This window comes from Lampris incognitus, chromosome 5 (genome assembly GCF_029633865.1).
Source record: "Lampris incognitus isolate fLamInc1 chromosome 5, fLamInc1.hap2, whole genome shotgun sequence".
Classification (NCBI taxonomy): domain Eukaryota; kingdom Metazoa; phylum Chordata; class Actinopteri; order Lampriformes; family Lampridae; genus Lampris; species Lampris incognitus.
Genome location: NC_079215.1, coordinates 16,727,251 through 16,742,482, shown reverse-complemented (window position 1 = coordinate 16,742,482; position 15,232 = coordinate 16,727,251). Strand labels below are relative to the sequence as shown.

Here is a 15,232-nt window from a genome sequence, read left to right as displayed (position 1 = left end):
ACCTTTCCGCAGGCCTTCGAGTGTGACGTCAACCCCCCTCCTCCTCCTCTTCAGAAAGCCTCCCTCCAACCTCAAGTGTCGGCGGTGCTCCTTGCAGCCCACAGAATCCAACATGGAGTAAGAGGAGAAGATGGGGCTCGTCCGGGGCCATCCTCACCGACATCAGCGGATCACATTCAGCTGCCGAGTTTCACCGGAGGGTCGCGGCGGAGGGAGCCGGCGGAGGAGCTGCGGGGCACGAGACAGCCGCGTCGGATGAGCGCGAACAGATCCGCCGTGGGAGAAAACGGCCAGACGGTCGCGGGGAAAAACGCGCATAGCGAAAAAAACGACAGGGGACGAATAAACGAGTCGTCTGGAAGAGACGGGGTGGGGGGGGGGTGTGAAAATGGAGATATCACACTATGTACCCACGGCGGGATATTTTTGTAGGTGAAACGGAAAAATGAACGAGGGAACACACCCAGACGAGTGAGTATAACCCCACTATATCCCTGTGTACCGAGAGTTACCGTGTTATTCCGTGTCCTTGCGCAGTGTCAGGCAACGGCGCATTGCAATACATCGGTGCCGGGTTTACGCGCATCTGTTGATTGACGGGGGACATGGCGACCAATTCTGGGGGGAAATGTACTTTAAACATTCAAACGTGTACGCTGTGCCTTCACGGAACGGGGGGCTGCAGGGCCCCCTCCGTCCTCCTGGCTGAGGTTGTTCTCCTCGGGAGGGAATCGGGAGGGGAGGGAGGGCCCCATCGGGGGAGAGAGGGGTCGGGATCGGAAACATTTGGTGGAGGAGGTTCGCCGAAAACAGAAGAAACACGGGCGGCCGACGCGCACGGCATCCGACCACCTGGCGTGCACGCTCGTCCGCCCACGAGGCTGGGTTTAAGTTTGCGCTTTGATTCACGAACGCCAAACGTTCGAGCCTGCGCAGTCACGACAGAGGGAACAAGCGGCTTGTGTCATGACGCGCCGGACCGCTGAGTTTATTTAACCGGAGGACATGCATGCAGGCATGCATCATCCGCCATTTCTATTTTCCTTGAATCACTCTCATTTGCATACTGTCCTTCATTCATAAAAAAGAAAAGAAAAGAAAAAGGGAATTGCCAAAGGAAGAAGCCAAAGGGAGAGAGTGCAGCACTGGGAGAGGATCTCCTTTGTATGAGATGGGTTAGAAAAGTAGTAAAACGTTGGCAGACTGACTGTAATGCCCCAGAAGTTCCGAGTTTTACCTCCGTCCGTTATCTTGAAACAAGATGTGATGGCTGTATCTATGGGTAGTATGTAGGAAGTGTGTATATAGAGTTTGTAGGAACTATTTATTATGTATGTATTTGTGTAGCATGGAGGAAGTGAGCCTTTCTGTCAAAAGAAAGAGACTCATAAGAATTGTGTTGACTTGCAGTCTGCTGAGGCCTGTCTTACGTTATTTCCCGGTGGACAGTATGTCGATAAATTATCGATCATGTGAGACAAGATATCGTCTAGGAGTTCTGTTACCGTAATATGGTGATATAACCCATTCCCTGACCTTAAAGGCTGCATTACAGTAAAGTGATACAGTTTTCTGAACTTATTAGGCAGTTTTAGCTGTGTGAAAGGAACAATGGATGCTTCTACCTGCTTAGTCATCATATCCACATTACTAATGGTCATTTCTCAAAAACCTGTTGTGTATAAATATCTCGTGAAAGCACCAACAGGCATCCCCAAACTCCCATTATCAATATTTGAGGTATTCAGTCAAAGATATTGTGACATTTTATATTGTCAATATTGCCCAGCCCTATGTCAGACTGCATACAGTACGATTTCGGATAGCGGAAATCACTATTTTCCCAGCAGTATCTTTTTTTTAATACATTTGCTGTTATTAACATCTAATTGCCATCCACTACTTAACCTTAACCATAAACCCTTGCATTTGCAGCACCCATATCCCAGCAGTGCAAAACTCTTCAAGGCAGATAATCTTTTCTTAGAATGATTTATGGTCGCAGCACACACCCCTACAGGTAAACACATGACTCATGGGATCATGCACAGCAGAGAGAATAGGCCGGACTTGTGAAATGTTTACCCAAACACGGGTAGAAACGCCGAAGCTGTGTGTCAGGAGAAGAAGGTCGAGGAAAGGGTGGCGTATTTCAGGATGTCCCATGTCTAAAAAGACCCACGAGATCTCCAGATTATATAATCGTAGGTTTTAGTGCCCCGCAGCGACGTCAGACTTGTCCCACGATCAACTTAAAATCGGACCAAAGTCTGCTGTCAGATTTAGGCCTAAGTTTTCATGTCAAGACAACCTTGAACAGATCGTAACACATTTCTTTAGATGTGTAAATGACTAATGTTGTGTTGTTTTATACGTTTATCCATAACTGTTCTCGGTTATGTCAGACATTGTGAGGGAGTGGTCTAGTCCTGAATATTCATGAGCTGAACTTTCGGTGACAAGTACAAGCAAGGGTGGGCAGGGTTTCATACTTTGATGATTTGATCTGATAGGTGTATGTAAACAAGTGTGTCTGATATTGCCTGTGTATTGTCACCTACTTGTTTATTTTGAGCTTGAAAAAAATGGTTTGGATGATCCATCCATCCATCCATCCATCCATCCATTTTCTATCCCCACTTATCCTGGTCAGGGTTGCAGCTGGTGCAGGAGTTTATCACAGCATGCACTGGGCACAAGTCAGGATTAACCCCTGGACAGGGCGCCAGTCCATCACAGGGTGCAAGTGGACTAGATTATTCTGATCCGTTGATATTTTTCATACATTGCCAGTATTTGCACAACATGCAGTTGCTTAGGTCGTTGTTACATCAACTTTACACCGCAGCTACAGCACATCGGAATAGGGATGAGTATTTGGCTGCTAGATTGCAAGGCCGTAGTCTTAAAAATAATATCCAGAATGCGGATATGCATTGGCATTTGTTTAACTATCCATCCATCCATTATCCAAACCGCTTATCCTGTTCTCAGGGTCGTGGGGATGCTGGAGCCTATCCCAGCAGTCATTGGGCAGCAGGCGAGGAGTCACCCTGGACAGGCCGCCAGGCCATCACAGGGCATCCCATAGTCGAGTCTACGAAAAAAGAAAAAAAACATGTCTAACGTGCAAACAGGAATTCTGTGGGACCCTCTCATACCAACATGGATCTATTGCAGGATTTTGAATCATGGGCCCAAAAACAATTGTGGTAACAATCCAGTGTTTGAGTTCAGACCCCGAGCCCTCACCTGTTATTTCCTTTCTCACCCTGTTAGAGTCTAACCTGGAAGTTAAGAAAAATCTCCTGGTTCTCTACCCAGTTTGTGTTACGTATGTGTTATGTGTTTATCTTCAGGGGTGTATATGGTAGGCATAAATTGTGTAATCGCATATCAGAGCGCTGCGGTTCTGACCCTCAACCTCCTAAATCAGTATTACTCAATCATGCGTCATGGAGGGCCGAGAGTATACAGGTTTTCTTTCCAACGGGACTCCACAACAGGTAATTTCACCGATTAGCCCACCTTCGAGCAAAGTTAAAGACTAAACAGTAAAAATCAGCTGTTGTTGAGTCAGAGCGGAGTACAAACCTGCGTATTCTCCGCCCTCCATGGCACATTGTTAAGTAACAATATCCTAAATGTTGGTTTCTTAACACTTTGGAGATCTTGGAATTGCCAATTGTCGTGCCCATTGCGTTTCAGTTTGGATAAGAGCGTTTGTTTAAGCTGAAATCCGGCTTTTTCGCCATTAATATTAATAAATAGTTACTTTATCCATCTGGACCTTGGAGTCAGGTTACAAAATATTAACTGGCATCTCCTCCATGGTTGGAGAAACATACCGTTGTTGACATTTTTGAAAGGGTAGGATGAACACTGGTGCTGGGGCAAACTGTGTGCGTTGGAAACAATTCCAGCGGGGAGAAAGATCGAAGCGTGAGGCTGATGTGATGATGCTTCTACTGGACACAGTCAATATTACTGTAGAGCAATGCGCTAACCCGATTAGTGGGAGTAATTTATTTAACAGCGATTGTTCAGTTTAAGGGTTTATATTGTTTGAAATAACCAGATTTCCCAGTAAGTCTTTTAATAATTGATTTAAGGTGCATCAGCACTTCTTTCTGTTGTCATTGCCTGATCATGGTAACGCCAGTCCTCAAGCAAGCATTTAACAGCCTTTACTGTGATGTATTTTTATTGCGGAAAATGAAAGAAAAAAATAGCATTCCTACTTGCCATCCTGTCTGACAGCTGTTAGTCATCTCACTGAGTCTGTTGTGTATGTCAGGGCAGACTTCAGATCACTGCAAACTACATCCGCATTGTAAACTGCATTCATTGTATGCCATGTTTGATTGTTACAGTAAATAAGTTACTGATACATCAACTCTTAACACAAAGGAAGAATAGAAAATATGAGTGGATAGCTGCATCATCTTACTTTATTTTTTTCTTTTTTGATCACCCCCCCTTTTTCGCCTCAACTGTGTCCGTTCAATTACCCCACTCTTCCGAGCCGTCCTGATCGCTGCTCCACCCCCTCTGCAGATCCGGGGAGGCCTGCAGACTACCACATGCCTCCTCCGATACATGTGGAGTTGCCAGCCACTTCTTTTCACCTGACAGTGAGGGGTTTCGCCAGGGGGACGTAGTGCATGGGAGGATCATGCTATTCCCCCCAGTTCCCCCTCCCCCCTGAACAGGCACCCCGACCAACCAGAGGAGGCGCTAGTGCAGCAATCAGGACACTTACCCACATCCGGCTTCCCATCCGCAGACACAGCCAATTGTGTCTGTAGGGATGCCCAACCAAGCCAGAGGTAACACAGGGATTCGAACCGCCAATCCCTGTGTTGGTAGGCAACGGAATAGACCACCACGCCACCCAGATGCGTCTTGCGTTTTTCAAACTCATGACATGATCTGAAAATTATCAAGGGAAGGCTACTTGTCCCTCCGCTCATGTCTTTTCTATTCTTCTCTCTGATGAGCCAACTATGCCTTTAATGTGTCTTCAATAAACCAAAAGATGGAGCAAATGTCCAAGGCCAGGCTTACACCTGTCATTTCAGTGTGACCCAGTGAATGATCATGTCAGTAACAGTACTGAGTAAAGACTTAGCATTGAGAATCAATGAGTGTTTCACACAAAGTGTGACAAAGTCAAATAGGGGATCTTAACTATGAAAGGTGCAAGTTTTTTCCTTCTAAGAGATCCCAAGCCCCCCAAAATATCTTATAACCCCCCCTCCCCCCATCACCAAGGTCTAGAAGACCTACCTCTGTGGGCTGAATAAGTTCCATAACCGTGAAACCCAATATAACCACTTTTTTTCCCCTTTTTACTACTCTAATCCCCGTGGGGAAATTCTTTCCCTGCATTTAACCCATCCTAGCTGTGTAGCAAGGAGCAGTGGGCAGCCACCATGCAGCACCCGCGGACCAACTCCAGTTCGTCTTTCCATGCCTCGGTCAGGGGCATAGACAGGAGTATAAACCCTAAAATGCATGTCTTCCTGATGGTGGGGGAAACCAGAGCACCTGGAGAAAACCCACCGCAGACACGGGGAGAACATGCAAACTCCACACAGAGGACGACCAGGGATGACCCCCAAGGTTGGACAACCCCCGGGGTTCGAACCCAGGACCTTCTTGCTGTGAGGTGACAGTGCTAACCACTGGGCCACCATGCCACCCAATATGATGAGTTATTAAACATTCTCAGTGGGTGCCTGGCCAAAAAGAAAAAGAAAAAAGAAAGAAAAGCTCCTGTTCACACTTACAGGGATTCTGTGTTTTTCATGCAAAAGTACAAGTGGCGGAAGAGTGTTTTTTTTCCTGTTGATGTGGACAGGGTTGCACCATTCATTTGTAAATTTGTTTCTTAGTCTGTGTGTAAAGTCATAACAAGTGCTTCATGTTTACCAGCAAGTTGTAAACTAGCGATTTACCAATAAACAAAGTTGCACCATTCAAATGCAAAGAATTTGAATGCTGTAGCTAGTAAAGGCTTAGTAATGCGTAAATCGGTTACTCTGTAAACATCACAGCAGCCACCCAACCCAAAACAGTTCACACACCTAAATATGGAATTGCACACCAGCCTCACTGCATGATGCATGATTCTCATGCATCATGTAAGTCAAGGGGTTGCAGCCCATCATGTAAAACACGCTGATGACAAATATTTTCCCCGTTTTCAAATAACAATTCCAAACAGTTGAAGGCGTTTGGAACAACAACAACAATATTTGTTGTTGTTTTAGTTAGCTCTGGTGTTATTTTGGTAAAACATTACTCTGTTAGCTGACTCCAACCTCTTAGTTGGCATGTTTAAAATATTGGTGACTACTAAGTTCTTAGTATGAGTAGTAAGAGTGGCGCAGCCTGTTTTTATATAGTGTGGTGTAATTTCTGACTTTGTAAATACTTACATGACAACTAAACTTGGTAAGGGACTTATGCACAACTGGTGCCACAGGACGCCGTTGCCCCAGATCCCACAGGGAGTGGTGAATAGTGCCAAACAAAATGGGGTGGGGTGGGGGTGGAAAATGACATGGCGGAGAGATCAATGTCCGTGTGTCTGGTATCCCAGCCCTGCCCCCCCCCCCCGCACCAGATGCCATCAACTTTAGACCAGCCTTCAATCATTATTTGAGGTACATTTAAGGTTTATCAAACTAGGAAGTTACCTTGAAATGAAGAATCTCTTTTTCAAAGGAAATCCGTCCAAGCGAAGGCAGCACCAATAATAAACTTAAAACTCTCTTACAAGCCGCATAAAAAATATTTCACAGATCAATAGATAGATAGATAGACAAGAAAAGACAAAATGGATCAGCCAATGAATTGTGCAATTGTCTTTTTCTGTGAAGAAACAGGTTAAAACGGTGTTGAGACTGGCTGAGTAAATCAGAGGTAGGTCCAAATGATGTCCTTCTCTGGGTTCAAAATAAGCAGCATGTTATTAGGCTCTATTTGAAACTTTCAACTTTCATACAGCCAGTAGTCTCAGGGCAGTGGTTCTCAATTCCAGTCCTCAGGATCCCTAGTATTACTGGGTTTCTATTCTGCCAGGTATTCCAGCCATTGAACCAGGGAGGTTTTAGACTTGGCACAACAGGTAAATGTAATTAAATAGCTGGCAGAACAGAAAAAAAGCATAACACTGGGTCTTGAAGATTGGAAACAGCCTGTACTGTAGTGTCCTGCAACGATTTGCTTTACCATGCGCACAGGTTCAGAGAGCGTTTTCATCATCAATTACACATTTCTCAACTGGGTCTAGGTATTAAATTTTAGTACTACTTCAGATGTGCTGCCAAATCACAGTCCCTGGCCCAAGGTGGAGGTATTTTTGTTGAACTTGGCAGATAAGTTCAAGTCAGTACTAAGAATGGTCACAGATCAAGTTCTGTCTTTAAACTAGAGGAGTGTACTCAGTAATCTCCACCAGGTGTATGTATCTCCTCTTCTCCACTGTTCGAACATGGCGACAAACCACCCCTTTTTTCACCTACCAGTGTTGTATCGAACTCTGTTTCCCCATCGAGATCTGTTTCCCTCTAGCTACAGTTTCTAGTCAACACCGGGACACTTGATTAACCTTAACCTATCCCTAACCTTAACCTAATGTTTACCTTAACCTAACCCTAACATTTACCTTAACCTAACCTTCCAAAAAAAACTGGAGCGGGTACCAAAATCAATGCAGACCTCTGATTGGTCAGAGAAACGTGTCATGCGTAATTTTGCGTCACTGCGTCATCAATGCGTACATGGGATATCAACATGGATGTATTATAGTAGAACTACTATAATATCAGAAACGGAGAGCCGAAAATCCACGCCATGGTCTGTCGGTAATGGAAAACGACACAAAAGCGAGTCGAGTCGAGCCGGTGCGGGACCATGTAGTGGAAAAGGGGCATAATAAGTGACCTCTTCAGTCTAAACTGACTGCAGGTATCCCCGCCCTTATAAACAATACAGTGGCATAACGGCCGAAACCTACGATCAGTTTCATGTGGTCGTCATATGGTTTCAGTCGTTATGCCAATGGGCGGGGATACCTGCAGTCGGTTTAGACTAAAGAGGTCACTTAGATGAGTGATGGAATTTATCTGTCAATAAACGTTGCGTCCAGGTGAGCTGATTCAACTTTCTTTGATTTTCTTACCTGGATTATTGAGCATGCATAAAAACATTTTAATCACTACAATCACGAGAGGTTCTTCATCATACAATCCTAACTGCACAAAAAACTTTAGGCTGATAGGTCCAGTAGTTTGCGAGATTATGTTGTGCGCGCACACGCACGCACACACACACACACACACACACACACACACACACACACACACACACACACACACACACATGCGACCAAACGCATAATCACCTCCAGGCTACCGCCTGGCAGAGGTAGTAATAAGTCATAACAGATTCAACTGAAACTGACAACAGCCAGCTTTTTAAATTTACTTGTGACCGAGTAAAGGAAGGAACAACCATATTGTGGACAACTGATGAGATCCAAGCCGTCAGTGGTATTTAAGCAGAGGAGGAAAGTGTGGATGATGGACTCGGCAGTGTGCAATACTGGGGTTGATAAAACTTGCTTAGTGATACGGGGAGCAGGACTTGAAGCAAAGGCTGAAGTGATACTGCCAAAACATTAAAAGTTAGATATCCCTTTACCTGAATTTCAAAGCAGTTCAGTTGTCATGCACTGGCAATTTCCCTCCGCTTCAGACAAACTGAAGCCTTTTGTTTTTCAGTCACATTTGATTCCCCTTAACAAATAAATGTAGATTCCCCTATTTGGAAAACCTTCATCACAAAGTCATAGGCGGGTTGAAAAATGACCTGTTAACATGTGCCCAGTGATAGTGTGTGTGTGTGTGCACGCGCTCTGCTGAGAGGTTGTCCTGCCGAGTCGAGAGCGGAGAATCATCTTCAGCGTTTGACAAATATTAACAAAATAATTGATGACAGAACACACGAAGAATTGCATTGATTGCACAAACAGGGCACATCCTTGTCAGATGGCCTATTTCGGAAAGCCCCGGTGGCAGCAACTTGATCACTGCACAGTAAGTAATAAAAAGTCCACTGAAAGCGCTGCATTTTCCATGTACGCCACACAGACATTTATGGGCTTAATGAATGAATGTATGAATTATCTTTATTTACATTGCGCTTTTTACAGCAGAGCCATCTCTAAGACGCATTGCAAACACACTATAACAGACAATGTTGTCAAAGTAACAGGCCTGTGTCATATGAGGAGAGTGTAGACCGTGCCTCAGCCTCACACTGTAATTTTACAGTTTAAAATGTCCAAGAACGCAATCCCCATGCTGCCTCCAGCTTGGTCGGGCGTCCCTACAGACACGATTGGCTGTCTGCGGGAGGGAAGCCGGATGTGGGTATGTGTCCTGGTAGCTGCACTAGCGCCTCCTCTGGTCGGTCAGGGCGCCTGTTCAGTGGGGAGGGGGAACTGGAGGGAATAGCGTGGTCCTCCCATGCGCTACATCCCCTTGGTGAAATTCCTCACTGTCAGGTGAAAAGAAGCGGCTGGCGATGTTCCCCTTAAAATAACCTAAGAGTGCATTCATGTTTCTAGTAAAACAATATATTAACCTTCAGTATGGCATGTCTTGATAAACCTTACAGTGAAGATGTCAATAAATAAGTAATTAATGTGTCAATAAATAAATAATATAAACCTTACAGTGAGGGTGTCAATAAATAATATAAACCTTACAGTGAGGGTGTCAATAAATAATTAATATAAACCTTACAGTGAGGGTGTCAATAAATAAATAATAAATAACGGTCTAATGATTCTTAATTACAAAAGTTCAGATCAGTGGGGAATAGGCGTGGTTTTAAATATTCATAGCTATTTACAGACTGTGGGGTCAAACGTAGAAGAAGCAGAATTCTCCTTTACAATAATTCACTACATGGTTACAATCGGGTAGGCAAACTCATTAAGATCAGCGTATATGATGGAATAGTAGCATTACAATGTGCCACAGACCACAGGTCACCAAATTTGGGCTTTTATGGCCAAAGTTGTTCTCTGGGGGGGCATGCCCCTGGACCCCCCTAGCTGGCTACTTTTTCCCACTGGCTGGCTACTCAGTATCCTTGTAGAAAGCCCTGTCCAATTAGTATTTTCTTAATTTTCTTAATACACATAGTAAGTCCTGAAAGATGAATGTGAATGTTGAATCTTAAAACCCGAGGTGTCCGGGTGGCATAGCGGTCTATTCCGCTGCCTACCAACATGGGGATCGCCGGTTCGAATCCCCGTGTTACCTCCGGCTTGGCCGGGCGTTCCTACAGACACAATTGGCCGTGTCTGTGGGTGGGGAGCCGGATGTGGGTATGTGTCCTGGTTGCTGCACTAGCGCCTCTGGTTGGTCGGGGCACCTGTTCAGGAGGGAGGGAGAACTGGCGGAATAGCGTAATCGTTCCATGCGCTACGTCCCCCTGGCGAAACTTCTCACTGTCAGGTGAAAAGAAGCGGCTGGCGAATCCACGTGTCTCAGAGGAGGCATGTGATAGTCTCCAGCCCTCCTCGGATCGGCAGAGGGGGTGGCGCAGTGACTGGGATGGCTCGGAAGAGTGGGGGTAATTGGGGAGAAAAAGGTGGTGGTGGGGGGGCAATCACCCGCTAGTGTGGTGGTGAAAGACACTGTCGGTTTCCAGCAATAATTGCAGCAGTGGTGAGTGTCAAGCTAGCCATGTGACACATTTAATGGAGGATGGATTTCCTTTAGCTTAGCCTGATAGTGCCAATCAACCCCACAGGAGAAACTTCTGCTCACGCTTCAGACAACCATTCACAAAGGACTTGAGATTTGCCAAGAAAGATTCTAATCTGTCCACAGAACTCCCATTCTATTAGTAGCCAAGTAGTAGTTTTACATGCAAGTCAATTTCCTTATACAGGCATACCTGGAGGGCAAACGGTAAAACCTGAACTTAGTTTTAAAAAGCCTGGTGGTTCTGTAAAACCTAAGAGGCTGTTGTGTACTTTGTATAATTCAAGCAGGACCAAGTCTGGTCCATAGTTCACTGCCCACGTTAAATATTGGCTCTTTCCATGTTAAATGTAGGTTCTAACACTCCTTTATCTGATGTAAATCAATGTGGTTTTAGTGCTTAAAGATAAAGCCACATGGTTCCTATAATTTCTCCTTGCTGGTGGCGGGTATGGAAAATATTATCGTTACAATGATAATACTGAATTTTATACAATACTGATATACACCGATCAGCCAAAACATTAAAACCACAGACAGGTAAGCGAATACCATTAATTATCTCATTACAATGGCACCTGTCAAGGGGTGGTATATATTAGGCAGCTCGTGAACAGTCAGTTCTTGAAGTTGATGTGTTGGAAGCAGGAAAAATGGGCAAGCATAAGGGGTCCGAGCAACTTTGACAAGGTCCAAATTGTGATGGCTAGATGACTGGGTCAGAGCATCTCCAAAACGGCAGGTCTTGTGGGACATTCCCAGTAATGCAGTGGTCAGTACCTACCAAAAGTTGTCCAAGAAAGGACAACCGATGAACCAGCGACAGGGTCATGGGCACCCAAGGCTCATTGATGCATGTGGGGAGCGAAGGCTAGCCCATCTGGTCCGATCCCACAGAAGAGCTACTGTAGCTCAAATTGCTGAAAAGTTAATGCTGGCTATGATAGACAGGTGTCAGAACACAGTGCATCACAGCTTGCTGTGTATGGGGCTGTGTAGCTGCAGACCGGTCAGAATGCCCATGATGACCCCTGTCCACCGTCAAAAGCGCCTACAATGGGCACGTGAACGTCAGAATTGGACAATGGAGCAATGGAAGAAGGTGGCCTGGTCTGATGAATCACATGTTCCTTTACATCATGTGGATGGCATGTACATGTGCGTCGTTTACCTGGGGAAGAGGTGGCACAAGGATGCACTATGGGAAGAAGGCAAGCCAATGGAGGCAGTGTGATGCTCTGGACAATATTCTGCTGGGAAACCTTGGTTCCCGGCATTCATGTGGATGTTACTTTGACACGTACCACCTACCTAAACGTTGTTGCAGACCAGGTACACCCCTTCATGGCAACGGTATTCCCTGATGGCAGTGGCCTCTTTCAGCAGGATAATGTGCCCTGCCACACTGCCAAAACTGTTCAGGAATGGTTTGAGGAACATGACAAAGAGTTCAAGGTGTTGCCTTGGCCTTCAAATTCCCAGATCTCAATCTGGTTGAGCATCTGTGGGATGTGCTGGAAAAATAAGTCTGATCCATGGAGGCCGGCCCCACCTCGCAACTTACAGGACTTAAAGGATCTGCTGCTAATGTCTTGGTGCCAGATACTAGAGGACACCTTCAGAGGTCTTGTGGAGTCCATGCTTCGAGCGGTTTTGGTGGCACGAGGGGGACCTGCACAATATTAGGCAGGTGTTTTTTTTTCCTCCTCAGTTGTATCCAGCCAATTACCCCACTCTTCCAAGCTGTCCCGGTTGCTGCTCCACCTCCTCTGCCGATCCCAGGAGGGCTGCAGACTACCACATGGTTCCCCCACTATATGTGGAGTTGCCAGCTGCTTCTTTTCACCTGACAGTGAGGAGTTTCGCCAGGGTGACGTAGCATGTGGGAGGATCATGCTGTTCCCCCCAGCCCCCCCCCCCCCGGACAGGCGCCCTGACCGACCAGAGGAGGCACTAGTGGAATGACCAGGACACATACCCACATCTGGCTTCCCACCCACAGACATGGCCAATTGTGTCTGTAGGAACGCCTGACCAGAGGTAACACGGGGATTCAAACTGGCGATTCCCATGTTGTTAGGCAACAGAATAGACCACTACACTACCCGGACATCCCTACGCAGGTGGTTTTAATATTTTGGCTGATCGGTGTATGTATATATATATTATATCTCATGACATCATGTTTAACAGTCCAACTGTGGTTCATCACATTGAACTGTTTATTAATGTCAAACATATCGAACCAAATATACCCAAATATATAACCAAATATTTCAGACCTAATTTTGTGAGAATTTTAGGTTATAGTCAGTAGCATTAATTCAGACTACAAAATTGTGTTATACGATACAACAATATCCAAATTTCATCCTGATACAATACCATTGAAGGACGATAAACGATATGAAACCATTTCCCAGCCTTATTTTCAATGGTTTTTCACATGAAGTAAGATTTTTCTCTCCTCATAGCGTATCCTTAAAGCAGCACTGCTCTAGATTGTGGGTATTTTGCACGGATGGGCGATATTGTGTGGAAGGGAGAGGGATAATGCTCACACTCTAGTGGGCGTACATATGTGTGTGAGTGTGTGTACGTGTATGTATGTGTGTGTCAGCCTGCATGACTAAGGTGTAATCAGGCCACTCTTATCACAGCCTGTTTCTTATCTGTAAAACGGCAGAGGTTGGAGCTACTTAAACTAAAGGATCTCTGAATATGCCAGTTTGAGTTTTATTTGTATTAATTTTTAAGGGCTTTTGCATCTTGCCATGTGTCACTCCTGGAGAACAAAAAGGAGATTGGTGCTGTCAAGAAAACACCACATTTAATTCCCCCTCACCCCCTCATCTTAACTTGAATCGAAACTTTCATGTATTCCTTGGATACTATAAACGTCTCAAAAATCAAATTGACAAATTTAAAAAATACATGGGTCTTAATCAGAAAACTTAAACATTCTTTTGTTAATTCATGTGTAAATGATTGCATTGCAGTAGGACTCTTAACACGAGCATCACTGACTGCGTTTACATGGACGTGAGTATCCCGGTTATGAGGCTTATCCTGGTTTTGATCACATTTGGGATATGGTGTTTACATGGAACACAAAGAAATCTGAGTGTTCATATCCCCATATACATGATAAATACTAGTATCCCAGTTACTGATTTCTGCATGCTATTTTCGCAGGCGCCTGTGACGTTTACGACACAAACCAGCAATTTTTTCTACCCCCCCCCTTTTTTTTTCTCCCCAATTGTATCCAGCCAATTACCCCACTCTTCCTAGCTGTCCCAATCTCTGCTCCACCCTTTCTGCTGAGCCGGGGAGGGCTGCAGACTACCACATGCCTCCTCCAATACATGTGGAGTCGTCAGCCACTTCGTTTCACCTGACAGGGAGAAGTTTCGCCAGGGGGACATAGCGTGTGGGAGGATCACACTATTTCCCCCAGTCCCCCCCCGAACAGTCTCCAACTGACCAGAGGAGGCGTTAGTGCAGTGACCAGGACCCATACCCACATCCGGCTTCCCACCCGCAGACACAACCAATTGTGTCTGTAGGGACGGACACCTGACCAAGCCGGAGGTAACACAGGGATTTGAACTACCGATCCCCGTGTTGGTAGGCAACGGAATAGACTGCCACGCCACCCGGACGCCCAAACCGGCAATTTTGAAATCGTTAATCTGATATTCCTTTGTAACTGTTAACCTTAAATTAAATTGACTGTGACTATTGAAAATAAAACCACTTTGGCTTATAGTGGGCTTAGCACTATTAAATGTCAACATCGCGTTGCGGAATTTGCTTATCCACCCTATTGCCAGCAATGGGAGAAGAGTGACAGGAAATATTAAACATGTCCTCCACTTTGACTGGTGTAAGGCTGTCACGGTGTAGGACAAGGGAGCAGCAGATGAAGATACGCAGCCGTGACTGGTGGGATAGGGTCGTCATGGTGGAGCTCAGTGATTCCGAGTGAAGAGAAAATTTCCATATGAGTAGGGCATCTTTTACCGACTGTGTGACAGCTGACTTTCTCCACTGTGCATGCTGGGAAACTGGTGTCCTGTAGCCTGTATACCACAGACTTGAATAGGTCAGCATTTCAGTGTTTTCTCCCATCTAAACTTCCAAGTATATTTAATTTGGTCATCACCAAAAGACAAAATTCTTTCTTCATCGCCCCAGAAGTGAGATGCTCTTGTTGCCACCATTATTTGATTTTCTGTTACGTCACTTGGCTGAAGCCACACCTGTACATGTAGTCGGTAGTGGTCAGAAACCGGGATAAGATGTATACATGGAACAGTATCATAGTTTCTTTCAGAGTACTCCAGCTAACATAATGGGCTTTCTCAAAACCGGGTTAAGGGCTTATCCAGGTTTCTGAAATTGGGATATAATGTGGAGTCACCAGCCGCTTCTTTTCA

The 15,232-nt window shown here is 45.3% G+C and overlaps 1 protein-coding gene across 1 annotated transcript in view; it reads left to right on the top strand.

Moving 5' to 3' along the window:
* The first annotated feature begins 355 nt into the window (after nt 1–355).
* Nucleotides 356–15,232, top strand: part of spred2a (sprouty related EVH1 domain containing 2a) — a 46,065-nt gene continuing 31,188 nt past the window's right edge. Inside the window, exon 1 of the mRNA XM_056280696.1 lies at nt 356–471. Within this exon, the coding sequence (XP_056136671.1) occupies nt 446–471 (26 nt within the window). The 5' untranslated portion in view covers nt 356–445. The remainder of the gene's footprint in view (nt 472–15,232) is intronic.